The sequence below is a fragment of the Pagrus pagrus genome (assembly GCF_965226575.1).
Source record: "Pagrus pagrus genome assembly, chromosome: 3".
In the NCBI taxonomy this organism is placed as follows: domain Eukaryota; kingdom Metazoa; phylum Chordata; class Actinopteri; order Spariformes; family Sparidae; genus Pagrus; species Pagrus pagrus.
The window spans coordinates 14055160-14071541 of record NC_140187.1 but is presented as its reverse complement, the minus strand read 5'-3'; the positions used below and the strand labels follow the sequence as shown (position 1 = coordinate 14071541).

At 41.2% G+C, this 16382-nt stretch overlaps 1 protein-coding gene across 2 annotated transcripts in view; it reads left to right on the top strand.

The window, feature by feature from the left end:
- Positions 1-16382, top strand: part of iffo2b (intermediate filament family orphan 2b) — a 31043-nt gene that overhangs the window by 10746 nt on the left and 3915 nt on the right. The window contains exons 2-7 of one of the 2 annotated variants that reach the window (XM_084349374.1): positions 9309-9369; positions 11756-11851; positions 13282-13452; positions 14035-14183; positions 14802-14973; positions 15103-15201. In XM_084349374.1, coding sequence (XP_084205500.1) covers positions 9309-9369; positions 11756-11851; positions 13282-13452; positions 14035-14183; positions 14802-14973; positions 15103-15201 — 748 coding nt within the window. Of the gene's footprint in view, positions 1-9308; positions 9370-11755; positions 11852-13281; positions 13453-14034; positions 14184-14771; positions 14974-15102; positions 15202-16382 lie in introns of both variants that reach the window. The other variant, XM_084349373.1, reaches the window with a different exon arrangement.

Below are 16382 nucleotides of genomic sequence, written 5' to 3'. Positions count from 1 at the left end.
TGCTATTAATCACAATGCACATATGAAAAAACAGTTTTGTTGAGCAAGTTCATTAACAAAGTTGTATTGTATTTATTTTGTTATTGATGAATAATGACATGATAGGGGTTATTGATAAATAACCCTTAAGATATCAAGATAAATTGATTTTATTGAAAATTCATCACATCGTACACATTTGGGACACTAAAAATGGTGTTAAATCTATAAAGTGTGGTGCAGACATGTTATATCACACATAAATGCAGAGTCGAAAAGACAAATGTTCAAATGCATATAAACTAAACAGGTATAAATGTATGTATGCCCGCAGTTTACCAATCACGCTGAATAACTCCGAGGAATGTTTCTTCTCTTGAACCTATCAGATTTTGATCGAAGCTGCCCGTGTCCTCCCTGAAGGAGGATCTCCTGAAGGGAAAATGCTCAGTGAGAGTTATCTCTAACTACTTTAAAACCTCTAGATAAGGCAAGCTTGACAGAATGATGAAGAGACGGGAGGGAATGACCAGTGATTTAGGATCCAGTCGTCATATTTCATCAAGAAATTGGTCACTGTAGTCATATTTCACATTTTAGCATAAACCAGCCTGGTTTATTGGGAGAGACGCCAAGGTTAGACAGTAGGTTCTGAGGAAGAGGCATGGTGTTATTTATTATGCTCATATTCATTTCAAAATACCAGGGAACACTGTGCAGTTTCAAAGTTTAAAGATGTGTTTAAAAAAATATATTTCACAAGAATCAACAAAACATAAAAACACAAAACACATGAATACAGATAGAGGCTGCAGGATCCCTGCAGTGCCGTGCACGCATACAAAAACATACACATAGTATGTACTATATATATAAACATGCACATACACACATTTAAGGATTCAAAGTAAAACCTTTTTTTTTTTTAAGTTCTGCTTGAGCTCCATGTTTTTTAGCAGCCATTAAAGTAATGAAAATCTTTGAGACAACATGTGAGGAAGCAGTTTTTATTAGCCATACTAGCAGCATGACTCTAAGGATAATAATGTTGGTCTGTTGCTCTCTCCATAGCTTTGGTCCAGACTGAAATATCTTGACTATTACATAGATAGTCATGAAATTGTGTACAGACATGCATGGTCCCCAGAGGATGGGTTGTAAAAACTTTGATTTCCTGTTCTTTCATCGAGCACAATCATCAGGACACAATTTTATATTTGTCTACATCAGCCTCAACAGCACTTTGTGTTTAGGACTATTTAACAAATGTTAGCATGCTAACATGCTAAAATAAGAGGGTAACATTATACCTGCTAAACATCAACTTGTCAGCATTATCATTGTGAACATGCTAGCATGATGGCATTAGCATTTAGCTCAAAGCAAGCACAGCCTCACAGATCCACCATCATGATCGGAATAAATTAAGTAGCTAGCCGTCATTGAGGAGTAGAGAGTTGGGAATCAAGGAATATTCTTATCTTTAATATTAAAAATACCCATATCTACTTCTTCTCAAAACATATTCTATGTTCTGTTAATATGGTTGAAATGCTTAATCCATGAAGAAAAAAACCCCGAAATCTCTCAAGATTTAGAGAAATCAATTGAACATAGACGAATGCTGTCCCCTATATTTGCTACAAGCCATATTAGCTCGCTCCCTGAGGGCTAATGATAATGGCGGCCTGGGGAAATGCCTGCGGTCACTTAGCAACACCGAGATCATGCTCGGTGTGGTGGAGTCTGTGTCCTGTCTGGGTCAGGTGGGCTATATTTAAGTCTGAGGAACATAAAGAAGAGGAATCATCAGCCAGCGAGTGACGATCCCGCCCAACATCTCTGTGCACAGTTCACATGATTGATTGAGCCAGGAATTAATCTGCATGTGCTTCCGATGCAGGCCGATGGCACGGTTTCCATGGATACGAGATGGCTTGAGAAGATGGGGTGACGGAGGACAAATGTGTGCGGTTGTGTGATGGAAATGGATTGAGGTCGGGGAGTGATGTGAGTTAGTCGGAGCAGAAAAATGAAATGAGTTTTGACCTTGGCGTGTCGTCTCGTCAGCAGGGATCCCCGAGCAGCCAGAAGGTCGCTCCTGAACCGCTTCACTTTTTCCGGCCCGATCCATCTCACATGGCTGCATCATTAGCGCGCCACACATGAGTCTCTGTGGAGCGAGTAGGATATAGATTACAGAGCATCAAGACATCCAATCGATGACCTACTATAGTCAAACCCCCCTCCCCCTTTTTTCCTCTCACCAAAGCCTTACATTGCTCACTATTTCACATCTAGGTGCCACGGATGCCTCTTCCCATCACGCTCCTCCTGTCTGGCCAAGATTATTGGAAAAATCTGTTCTAAGAGTAAATCATGGCCCCCGCTTGTGCACCGCATGATTGCACATACAGGACGGGAAATGCAGCTGTCATGGAGAAGACATTATAGAGACACCTATAGGGGTCCATGGAGGGGATCACGTGCGCTCTCTCTGGACTCTCAGACGTGATTTATCAGAGCTGTCAGTGGCTTCATTTCATCCGAGGAGCTGAGCTGAATGGCTGTTTGTCCTGCATGTAGCCAGATGTATTGATCCTTGAATCTGTTATCATGTAACACTTCCTGTTTTACAATTGCCTGCACTCATGAGAATGAATTGTAATGGGCCTATTAAAATCTCTTTATAGTGTTTAGATTGAGTCTTGTTTTAGAAAAAGGTTCACAACGAATTTGTGTACACAAACATTTATAATGAAAGCTGAAGACTCAATGCATTATTTTTATTATTATTGTTATTATTATTATTTAACACATCAGGTGTAGTAGTAGAGCATTAATTGGGGCACGGAGTAATAAATATTATTATGTTTCGATGATATAATTACATAGTAATTTTGCACTGATCACATGAGCTGTATGTGACTGACTTTGTTTCCAGTTATCTCCAGTAGCCAACACAAACATCCCTATGTGACCTGGAGACTTACGTGACACAGGTTAATCTATGAATTAAAATAATATTACTCGTAGAACATACCATCTAACTATTTAAATCATTTCTTTATCTATAATTTGTTTTTAATTATTATGTCTTTTGGACAAGCATTAACAACAGTTCAATACAAACAGCCAGTTGCCAGTTTTCACGAGGTAAATCACGCTTAAACTAATGCATCCTACTACAGTCCTGCAACAAATCTAACCTCCATGAAAGAATTTCTTGTACTGCATTATTAAAAGAGGTGTTTCTGTTATGTTGCCTGCAGTGCAGTGGTTCCCAAACGGTGTGCCATTGCAGTCCAGGAGTGACATGTGATTGTTTTTACAACCATAGATTATTATTGCAGCACACAACTATACAGCAAGTAAGGAATGAGTTTTAAATTGACTATATCAGTCATTTTGTACACATTTATTTCCTGATATAGAGGCAAACTCATCCCCTAAAAAAACCTTTAAAACCTTCTATGGAACCAAAAGTAAATGTGTACAGAGTGATTAGATAACACGGGTTAGAGGTTATTTTGCACAGTATGAATACAGTTGTGCCTTGAGATTTTTGCTCGCCCTTTAGTGTGACTTGGGCGCAAAATCTTTTAAAACCACTGACCTTAATGATATAAAGGGTGGGCTAGGTAACTGTCTACACAGTAACATTACGTAAATGAGGACAGATTGAGTCAAGAACATATTTACAACCTCATTGTTTGAGGAACAACAGGAACTTCAGATTAAGAATTAACTAAAATAAATGAAATCAGAAGTGGTATCTCGAAAGCAGGGCTGCCCAAAGTAGGGCCCGCGGGCCAAAGTTAGCCCACCATGAAGTTTGATTTGGCCCACCAGATGTTTCGGGTGAAACTAAAATCAAAAACCTTTAAAAAAAAATGTATTTATTGCTTTTACATTGCATCAACAGCCCTGTTTCAGCTAACAGATAGAAAAGGACATAATAGTCATAACAAAAGTAAACAAAATAAAGTTAAATGCAGACACTGAACAAAGAAAACGAACAAATAAATGAATAAATAATAATAAATCAACCATACAAATGATAAGTTCAGGCTTCATGGAGCTTGTACCGGCCAACAGGAGGATCTAGAAATCGTGCTATGGGAGAGAGCGCAGTGAAGTCTAATTACAGATAACTATAATTATATAAGTATGACCCTGGATTCTGAGTTATGTTTCATAATCTGAGCATGGTGGGTAGAATGACACTTCTGCACAGGAAGTCAGTCAATTTCAGGAACTTTGGTAGCATCATAGTAGCATTTTTCATCTTAACAATACAATACAATGTAGGTGTCGGCTTGTCTAAGTTTCAGTTTTGGCCCCTCTAAGGGAAAAAGTTATGTCACCCCTGCTCTAAGATACGTGTTTTAAGGGTTAATCTGCTCGTAAACACATGATCAGTGTTTGAGCTTGTAATTTGCTGTCTGGTGTACTTTCCAGTACATCGTATAGTTTAAACAGGGTGTTGTCTGACTCTAAACTTTATTTGCTATGAGCAACAGAGCCTTTTGTGTTATGATACACAACCACACCTCAAAGTTTTCCCTAAGCACTTTTTGGTATTTACTGCCTGTTGCGTAACGGTATAATGGTCACACTGTTGGATCCTTGGAATATGAACGTCAGATAAACATCAGATGAATTAAAGTAATAATTAATGATCTGATAAAACCTCCAAGATATTTCTTTCATCATTTAAAATCCTGACAGAGATAAATCATCCCAAATAAATCATTATGGGTGCCATAAAACTATCCCCATGAGCTGATTCATTAAAAAGTATCATGCTCAGTAACACGAGTGCATGAGATGTGTGCACGCTGTGTCCGCAGGCACACTGATGGGAAAACACTCAGACAGCTCGCGTGCAAACTTCCCTCCCAGACATACCACACAAGGCAGGGAGTGTTAGTTGGCAAGCGCTGCAGGAATGCCTATTGTTCAACGGACGAAAATTGTATGAGAAAATGTCTGTTTGATGTGAGACACTTTCATTTTCTGCCTCAGTGTCGCACTGCAGTCACCTCCTAAATCGCTAAATCGCTTTTCACGAATCACAATATGTAGTACTTTTTTTTTTCATACATTTCATTGAATAAACCTACTTAAGTGTAGTTAACCATGCTGTGCTGATTTAAGAAAACAATCTGCTCATATTTATTAAAGCAACATGATGTAGAAACTGGCATTTTTGCGCGATTTGGCACCCCCCACAGTTTGTGCAACACCACTGTCGTAAATACAAATCCCAGGTCTGTAACAAATGTGTCAGATGTAATGTAGGTGCTAACTACAAACAAAACTCATGAGGTCATAACAATGTTAGGTGTTGAAAACTTGTATGTTGTACCATCAAAATGATGTTGAAGCTGTTATTTTAAGGTTAAAAAGTTACATAATTACATTGCTTTGAGTTAAGAGAAACATGTATTTGCAACTGTATTCCTGTTTATAAAAATATAAACAATGCTGGTTGCTAGAAATTAAATTAAATCCAAATTATGTGCTTGTGCACCTAAATGAAAACGTTTGGCGCAGCAGTGCAACCAATGTAAAACGTCTGGAGCCTGGATATACATATATAGATATAATGCACAGCTCTGACTGGAAACTCGATTAAACAAAAACAAAATACAGAGAACTCATTCATGAGAGGATTGGATTTTATTAATGGAAATTAGATGGCATCTTTATGTGGCTCTCCATAATCAAATCTTGGTTTTGTTTATTGTCTATTTTAGTTTGGTTTTGCATCCCAAAAATGGAATAGAAACCATTCAGTTTATTGCAGCAATTTCGGTTGGTTTTGTTGGCTGGAACAGCACATCTGTAGCAACCCACAGTTTTTGATTTATTAGAGCGTGATGGCCGAGGATATGTGTGGCGATAAACAGATGTCTATGAGTTGACACAGGCTCCAACCCTCCTGCTGTCTTTGTCCTTGTAAGGAGACTCCGGGTGTGTTCGTTTGACTGACTCACGCCAAAGGTACAGGAAAACCAGAACCACAGCTATGGCTGAGAGGCCAGTAGGAATACCTTCACTGAGCTGTAGTGTCATCTGTGTTTGGATTAGCTGTTTTGACCCGGATGCTTGAAAATAGTCGGTGCTTTTTCCGTTAGACTTTCATGGATTGCTGGATTGTAACGGCTCCAAATAATGTGGATGTGGCTGCTGCTTAGTTCTGTCAATGATTCCATTACCTTTGATAGATGACACGAATAGCTTTGACACATTGTTGACACGGGGAGGCTTTCCCTCCGTCAGCAGGTCGATTTAGTCATGCTGTCCAGCTATCACCATTAGCATTAAACAAAAGGCTGTGGTGGTTTCTTTGGGAAGTGACAACATAAGTGATGCAGATGCTGTGACAAACGGATTTGTGTCTGCAGAGGATGTGACGCAGTCGTGAACTGCTTTGACCTTAGCCAGAGTCCTGCGGCAGACAGGCAAAGTGTTGTGGACACAGTAAAGCAGCGCCGCCAGCGTTTTTTTAGAACAAGGCTTCAATCACAGTGTGAGCTGGCACGCCCAGCCAAGGAATACTTCTCTCTAATTAGACAGTGTACATTCAGTGGGTCCTGAATGGAAACAAGGCAGCGTTTTGTGAGAAAGTGACTCCCTAGTGAGGCTTGTTGTGATGCCGAAGTGATTTCTGGCTGTGTTTGTGTTCCTCCACGGTAAAGGCCATGGGTAAGGTACGCTAATGGCCCAGAATGCAGCAGCGGTCATCATATGTCAGCTTTCTCCCTTACAGAAAACACATACAGTCAGGAATGCACTGCTTACATCACTACACGCAGATGTTCCCACTGGCTCACACACACAGAAAACCCACTCTCAAATTATCCTTCACTGTCGTCGTCCATGTGGCTCACAGTGTCTCACCATCACATGGGTGTTACTTCATATTACTGAATGAGCTTCTGAACCTCAAACTCTCTTTTGGGAAGCATCCGTGACTCAGCATGCTTGCTGTCTCATATCTCAGGGAGCGAGATGAGTGTGTATTTGGAGCAGAGTGAACTGACTGATGCAGTACGGGCTGAGCAGTCTGTGCTTTTGTACGCAGCACATACTGCAAGGCAATTACAGAGGCTCATGATTTTGTTTTAACATAGCTGCCATGGTGCAGATGTGTAATATGATCTGTTGGGAGAGGGAGAGAAAACTGTGTTGTAGATCATGGCGTGCAGCCAATCAGGGTGGTCTGGCATTTTATTTTTAGCTACGCAAGTGGTAGGGCTCTGGTTGTCTGGTCGGTCAGTGCACCACTTCGGTCCATACAGAAATATCTTGATGGCACATTCGTGTCTCTCTCAGCATGAGTTGTAATCACTTTCATAATCCCCGGACACTCCAATTAGTTTCAGCTGTACTGCTTCTACAGCATGCTAACACGCTAAGCTGAGGCCCAGTTTACATTACAACAGTTTTGCCAAAAACTGAAACGTTTTTCCTCTGTGTTTTAAAAAAGTTACATGTTCATACGACAAAGTGGTAAAAATGATCCTTGAGCACGTGGATCCGCCAAAATGATTGAAATTGACAACGCTGTAGTATGCATGCCAGGCCAGTAGGTGGCGGCGTACATTTGCAATTAAACACTGCAGAATTACACCATGTGCCTGCGCTCCAAACGCTTTCTTCTACAGAGCGTTGAAGCATCACTTCACTGTAACGGTTTAGCAAATGTACACTTAGCTAGAGTCGCGTCAGTAAACGCAGCAGAGTCAGCAGCACAAACAAATAGTCCACCATTGTTCTTGCTGTCCTCCCATTCGCGCATGGCTATTAGGCTGAAAATGTAATACACATGCGCAAAGCACAGCTTTCACAGGAATTACGTACTACCAGTTTACATGACAACAGTAAGCGTGGTGTCTTCAAAAGATTAAACTCTGGAACCCCGGTTTCAAAAGTTTCTATTTTCAGGCAACCAAAACATTGTCGTTGTGCGAATTAATGGCCAAAACACAACAAAAGTTTCATTTTATGCAAAAACTATTGTCATGTAAACAGCCCCTAAGATGGCTGACACAGTAAACATTATAGCTCCCTAACATAAGCAGTTTGTCATTGTGAGCATGTTAGCATGCTGACATTAGCTTTATCTTTTAGCACTGCCATGCCTAGAAACACCTGGGTAGCCAAAATGGTTTGGGCCTACGATGGCCCAGGACAGAAGAAATAACTCAAAGTGCGATTTCTGGACTCGTTCCAAACCTGGTTTGAATGACGCCCCAGAATACACTGGTATGGCAGCTTTTACCGAGTCGCCGTTGCCAGCATAGGGCCACAATCACCCCAACACAAATGGCAGACCTAGCCTATACCAGTCTAAGTCTTGGTGCCAAAACCTAACCGACACTGCCAGCATTGGGCTGCATTCACCCCAACAAACCTACCAGAACTGGCTCATAACTGGCTCAACTCCAGAGGCCAGCTTTGCCAGAAGTGGCCCAAATGTAAGCCAGCTGACAGCCTGTAAAAAGTTATGTGTGACACAGTAGTCTACCAGAGCTTCCACAAGTTCTGCCTATGACTTATCCTGTACAGCCGGAATTAGGAAATGTTTGATTAGTAATATAAAACCACCTCTCGGAGCCACCAGCATGACTGTATACTCCCTGTAGGTCATTTTATACTGCTTCAAATTGACCTAACCGGTAATGTGTGCTGCTTGTTTTAGTGTGACTTATCTGCCTGGCGACTGATATGATGAATAATTAATTCTGCTTTATCTTCAATAAATATTGGTAGCACCACTAATGGCTTTGCACAAGGTTTTCTTTTACATTAGTACACTATAAGCTTTTTTCCGTAGGTTTAGTCTCTGTCGGAGGCATGAATAAAGATTTTAATTCGCTTTGAACCGTAACCAGCGAGATGTTGTAAACAGATTCCCCACTCATGAGACTTTATGAGGAAAGAAGCAGTTAGCATGAAGGAATTCAGGCTGCAGCACAAATACTCCACCCTTCTGGATGTGTTCAGATGTCCCTGTGCAGTCACTCAAAGGTTGAAAAACTATTCATGAGAAATGTGTTTGGGGGAAGCTGGAGCTTCATTCTCTGTGTAGTTTTTTTATTGAGGCAGTGGGGCTGTAAAGACGGCCGTACAAAGGAGGAAGGAGACAAAAGGTTGAAAACATGAGGGGGGAAATAGGGTGTGCACCCTCACTGTCAAGGGCATTTTGTAATCAGAGATGGGAGTATAATCTGAACAAAAGTACCATTAACCTGTCTCGTCGCCCCCAGGGGACCCCAGGCTTAGTAACTGACCCACCTCTGTGCTTTGTTTCGCAGATGGGAGGAGGAGCTATCCAAACGACAGCAGCTGGAGTCCACGGTGGAATCCATGCAGCAGGTTGGGAAACATAAACAATAAAATAAATTCCACAAACACACTCATGCACAGATATTTGATGGCTTGCCAAGGGTCATTTACCACATGCAGACAAATACGAGCCGAATAAAAGGCGTGACCTCACATACATTTTCAAAACTGCTGCCACAGCACATGCATAAACATTTATATATAGCTCAGTTCTTCAGGGTGTTTCATTCTGTGTGGACTCAGCAGAGCTGCACTAGAGGCGTAAACAACCAGGAGGATGTGTGTCAGATGAGAAAAACCATATTACAAACCCATCAGGAAGGGTCTGTTGGCCTAGATATAGATATAAACATCAAATATCACCAGCAGCCTGCCATTAGGTTTCTGTTCAGAGCAGGCAAAGGAAATAGAAATCAATTACTGGTGTCACACCTTGAGGCTATATCATAACACGGACACGCACAGCTGATGCGAGTACCTCATCTAGTCGGCGTCCTTCCCTCTTTCTGCTTTTGCACGAATTGATCGGTGACAGCATACGTGTTTGTCTTATATTCTGGGTCAGCAAAACCCCAGATAGAGAGGTGGAGTGCCCTCCCCCGGGGGCTTTAACCTTTTAGAGCACACAGGCAGATGTCGTTGCGTATGGAAGAGCAGGAAATCTGTTCAGAGATAGTAAATTCAGTGCAAACAGCCATTTATTGTTCAGGGCTCAGAGCCAGAGGGCTGTGACCATGTGCTGACTTAACACAGAAGCAACTGGCACTCTTCAGTGATAGAATAACAACAGCAGAGTCGGTCATCTTTCAATCTGTGCAAAATTAAGTCTTTAAACTGCTGAGTTAATGTTTATTAGCCTAATAGGATCCATTTAGTGGGATGTTATGGTAAGAGGTTTTCTATTAAGCTCCATGTTAGTTACACGTGTCAGAGGGCTTAACAATTAAGTTTAGGGGTTTATTAGATTTACGCTAATGTTTATCAAACCAAAAGTAAGATTTGATGGCAAATGTGATATTATAAAACAGGTCTACATACCAGTGGACTGTTTAAAGTCTTAATGGTCCTGTTTGTAAGAAGTGTTGATTTTTGGGTCTCACTCCCAACTCACCAAATACTGATGCACTGGGATTGTAGGTCGGACCAGCTGCCACCCCAAAGCATCAGTATTTGACGAGTTGGGAATGAGACTCAAAAATCAACTGTTCCTACAAATTGAACCTTTAAAGTTTTGTAAATGTAGTGTAGATGAGGATTAACATGATTTTTGGGAAGACAGAATTTAAAATTCGGCCTGAAACGAGCAGTGTGACGTCTTGAGAAACAAAGTTATTCGCTTTATTTCCAAGAGTTAAAACTGTGCCTGTATGGTAGGAAGATAACCCTAACCCTTCCTCAGGTCTCTACTGGTTGCCTTGCTAACTTACAGTGACAACAAGCCTGCGAGCAATCATTGGCTAACAAACAGTCCAACACATAAACGCATATAAAACTACAACTTGCCGATTGTCCACGTAGTTTATCGTACAAATTAAAGGGGCAATGTGTAAGATATGGCCAGAATTTTAACAAACATAATCAACAGAGTGTGAAGAAATGACGGTTTTGCTGGATGTGTGCACAGATGTATACTGACATTAGCATGCTAACCAGCTAGCCCGGGCTCATCCTATCTCCTGAACCCACAGTGACTCAGCCCCACGATCTGTGGCAGTTAAGCTGCCCCCTGTTGTTTTGGAGCAATCTTAGATAGGAGGCCATATTTCACAAGTTGACATCTCTGAAGATTAGACAGGCAGCGTGTTAATTAGTAAACTTCATGTGCTGGTATGTGGATTTCTTTACCTTTGACCAGAGCCAGGCCAGCTTTTTCCTCCTGCTATATATTAACTGTAAAGGCATGAAAGTGGCATCTCGTCTGACTCTCAGCAAGACAGAGAATAAGCCCGTTTCTCAAAATGATAAACTATTCAATTTTAGCTTTTAACCTTACTAAACAAAACTTGCAGTTAACACTCATGCAGGGACTTGGTTACCATCTTTTATATGACTCCAGTTTTAAAGCACTCTGAGTTTTGCTAAACGCCGTCAGCAGCAGCTCACATTTGCATCATCTCAGTTATGGAAATATGAAAAGGAAACTTAACTATGGCCTCTGTGTACTGATCATAAAAAGCTAACCAGTAACCACCCATATGAAAATGTAAAACAGTATGATTTGATTATTTGAATGCAACATGGGTCAGTTATTATCTAACCAAATGTGTGGATTGAATGTTTATGATAAGGATTTACACCGGTCTAGAAATGGTTATTGAACTTTATTTTACATATTTAGTTTGTTTTATTGTGGTGAAGCATGCTCCGCTACTGTCAGGCATCTCATTTTGATTCTTTCACTGTCACGTCCACTCAGAGCGCCCGGGAGTCATCCGAGGTCCAGGATGAGCTGACAGAGAAGGTGGACAGGCTGAAGGCTGAACTCGTGGTGTTTAAGAGTCTGATGACTGATGTAAGTGTTTGCTCAGTGATGTCACCACCACCTCCCTGAGCCACGCAAAGCTTTCACACGTCAGACAGAGTGCTGTGTTAACTCCCATACTTTAAGCAATCATGTTAGTAGTGTTTGAAGAACGTACGTACAGATGTTTCTGATAAAGGCTGCCATTCACACAGGTCTTCATACACACACCCTTTCTTCCTTCCTTCCTTTCTCCATTGAAAAATATATAATGCCAGAAAGCCTCCAAGACAAGCATTCATTGAAAAGAGCTCAAATAGCAGCTGTAGATCAAGAGTACTTCCTGTTCTATGCAGCTCTGTATTGTTCCCTGGCAGGTCCGCTCCAGTGTGATATACAGCCGTAATATACTGCAGCGGGCTCAGTCACAGCTTGTGCTTGCTCAGGGATAAATATAGACAGACGTTGTTTTTTTGTTTATTGTGCTTATCTTCACTTTTGGCGTCTGCACATCGTAGATTTTCATATTGTTTTCTGTGCTTGACTTCATCCCCAATGATGTGTGAATCCAGAGACAGGTAAGTGATGTTTGAGTAGTGGATCTCTTCGGAGGCGTAGATTGTTCGATTTCACAGTTTCCTAGTTGTGGTCAGACTTCCTGTATTTTGTGGTATGTGCTCTAGATGTGGTAACCTGTTTGTCCTTATCCTGCAATTGTTCGAACTTTCACTGTAGCAGGAAGAATCAACCCTACCAAGTAGAATATCATTACATAATTGAATTGATGATGCAATCTAGTACGAGGGGTGATTGATAAGTTCATGGCATAAGGTAGAAGGAGTCTTTTTCATAAAGTTTGAGAAAACCTAGCACATTTATTTTTCAACATAAGACAAGAAATTGGCGTCTTGGACCTGAAGACAGAAACTCGTCCACAGCAGCTGTAACGTCATCATCACTATCAAAATGGCGACCACTGAGCTCCTTCTTCATCTTGGGGAGGAGGTAGTTAGTAGTCTGAAGGTGTCAAATCAGGTGAAAAGAGTAAAAATCTGCATTCCTGGATGGCAGCCATCGCCACCTTGGACTTGTGGGTTTGTTTCTCAGATGGTGCTGACTTAGAATTTTAAATGACTCAAAACACAAGTTCCACAGAAGTTATTCCCCTGAAACTTTCTGCATAATGAACGTGCATCGAACGAGAGCTGTACAACTCTACCTTAGGCCAAGAACTTATCAATCACCCCTCGTAGTACTCTATACAGATTTAGATGGTTTATTATTGTTTTTAGATTAATCTTAAGTTAACCTAGAAATCCTTACCCTTATTATAGGTAAAGATTAGGATGCTACATATATGAATGAAACATCAGCTGATGGCGCTTGACTTCTATGCTTTTATTTACACTGTATTTGTACACAGTGTGGAAAGGTGTTTGGCTTGCACGTGTCATCCACAACAACTATCTTTACCCCTGCAGCAAATGTCTGACCTGGACACCCAGATCCAGGAGAAAGCCCGGCGGGTGGACATGGATATCTGCAGGCGGATCGACATCACGGCCAAACTGTGTGACGTGGCTCAGCAACGCAACTCAGAGGACATGTCAAAGATGTTCAACGTCAGTCCGGCCAGGTCGCTGCCGGAGAAGGTGGGTATCCAACTGCTGTTTCACTGTTTGTCAGAGGAGCTGACAGTAATCGCAGCAAAAATATGAATTCTTCTGTAATAGAAACAGTCAGCAGTCTACAGATGAAACCAGAGCTGCCGGTGTACCGAGTGACCCTTCTGAAGGCGCAGGAACGCGCCGCTGCATGTTCGCCAGGACGCACACAAACATAAACATACACATATGAAATCCTTAAGTAGTGACTCTTAAACATGCACACACATACACACACACACACAGAAAAGTAAAATGCTGATGTGATGACTCTTGGCTGCACACAAGGTTATCAGATTGCGCCGACAGTGCTGGCTAAAGCCTAAGTATGAATCCACTGTGGACAAGCTGGTGGCTTCTCTTATGTTGTATGTTGTATGTTGAAGTATATCTAAAGGAGGCTCCACACAAAATGCCTCATCTGTAGAGGCATTTATGTAGCAGAGACACACAGTACTAGTATAAGTACTAGTAAACGATAAAAGTCATGTTTCCCCACAGGTTTCTTCAGATTCTGAATCAAAATCTGATGAATGATGTTTATATTTCTTTGTGTTTGTGTGTCTTCAGGGTGCCGGGGCGTGCTGCAGGAGGAAAGAGCGTAAAGTCGTGTCCGACGAGGAGAGTTCAGAGATGGACGCTGAGCCCAGCCCGTCAGAGGAGGAGGCCCCCGGGTCGCTCAACATCACAGACGAAATGAAACGCATGCTCAACCAGCTGTAAGCGACACCTCAGACACACACACACACACACACACACATATATACATATATACACCGACACTCCTCACACACAGGAAGAAACAGGCCCTCTTTGCCTTGAATGAACCTAAACGAGCTCTGCAGTTACACCACCACAGTCCTGCAATGTTGTTTTGATGGACTGTGCGTTCCTCCACCTCCCTCTAGTGTTTATATGGAGGGTTGCAACTAACACACAAAATGCTGATTCAGCAAATCTCAGCAGATGTAAATGCTGTGGGCATTAATTTGCTTTGTGAAAGTCACAGTAATTATTTTTTGGATGCCTTCTAATGGTTTTTACTCTCATAAACATTGTCCATTTTTATAAGCCTCTCACTAATCACTAACTCCTACAATATTCTCAAAAGAAAGCTTTCAGTTTGTCTTTTTTTCCATGAACTCTGTCCCTTCTGCATGTTTGTCTCCGTTCCGAGCGCATCCTCCTCTTTGCTTGTGACCTCTGCTGGATCTGGTGGCTGTCACACTTGTCTTTCCTCTCCTTCCTTCCTTCCTCCCTCTCTCTCTCTCTTCTTCTTTCCGTTCCCTGTCCTTTGTCCTACACAGACATTGCTCAGATAACTCCTCTGTTGCCAGGCGCGAGACGTTCGAAATCGACGACGACTGCGACAGTCTGACGTGGGAGGAAAACGAGGAGACACTGCTGCTGTGGGAGGACTTCACAAACTACAACGTGCCGTGCACCATCGCCGCGACCACCTGCACAAATGGCTGCAACGCTGAAGGCAACGGTGATGCTGCTGATCCAGTGAGTACTCTCTTCCTCTCTATCGTTCCTAAACTCATGTAGGGCAGTGTGTAGATCTTTGCTATAGTGGTGCTGTACAAGACATATACTCATGCATGATGAATGAGGCCTCTGTCTGTGCTCTCTAAGGACTCCCAGGATGGAAGTCTTGGCAGCCTCATTGATGAAACGGAGTCACTATTTAAGACCAGAGAGCAGGAGTACCAGGAGACCATCGGCCAAATCGAGGTAGACAACTTGTGTGGTTTTTTGTGTGTGAGAAAAAGACACAAGGCATATGGCAAGTTTAAAGCATATGAATCGCATGAAATGAGAAAATAATCTCCAATTAGATATAATGATACTAAGCAGGTTTTTAGTCTGTAGAGTACGGAAGCCCTGAGGAGCGAGTGAGAACTTATTTATCTGATGATCCGTTTTATAAGTCTGATCTAAATTATCATGAAAAAAATGTTCATGTTTGAAAAAGAATATTTTCTCTTCTGTGTTTATGACTTGTGATCTGGTGAAAAAAAAAGTATGCCAGGTTAATCTTTCTGAGTTCCTGAATCTTTTTCCACTCAGTTTCACACATGGACAAAAAATAAGGAACTTAGAAAGATTATCCTGGCAAAACTTTTTTTTTTTTTTTTACAACAGGTACATGGAGTCAGGAACAGAGGAGAGAAAATAATTTAGATCAGACCTTGAAAATAAATCGCCAGAAAAAAATAATCTCATTTGTCCCTTAGGGCTTCCGTAGTAGAGTGTTTACTTAAGTCTGCTTTAAGTATACTTAAAGCAGACAGTATGCATTGTAATTTTAAAAAAAAAAGATTAAATGTACATTGATGGACACTTTTCTATCACAAAGCAGTGCTCAGGTTTGATGGAAGAACAACTCACAGCTGGACAAAATCAGAATAAATTGTGTGTGGTGGTGAAACAGGTCTGTTGGGTGTCTTGTGTAAGTTAAATTGGCAGTGACATCCAAAGTTGCAGTTGGATTCACAACCAACATGGCTGCATGTATTGTATCCTGTTAAGATAAAATACTGGTAAAATGTTAAAGAACATGTTAAATGTTGTTAAAATATATGTTATATTATATATATTTGCTGCTTAAGAAGTATATTGTGATATTTAGTGTGTGGCACATACTGTATAGAATGAGTCTATAGTATGGGTTTGGGACAAAGTTAGTCCAGGAGAGTCTTTGTCTCTAATTAATTGTTTTGTGACTGTATGAAAATTGTTCAGGAAGGATAGTGTGACATTTTTTGAAAAGCAGGGAAGTGTCATCATCAACATTTTTTCTCAAACCAGATTTATATGTTTTTTCTACAAAGGCATATTAGAGACATAGTTTGTACTAAAATGTAATTACAAAGCTGGAGAAGAGGGGTAATATTCAAATGTAGGAGAAAAAA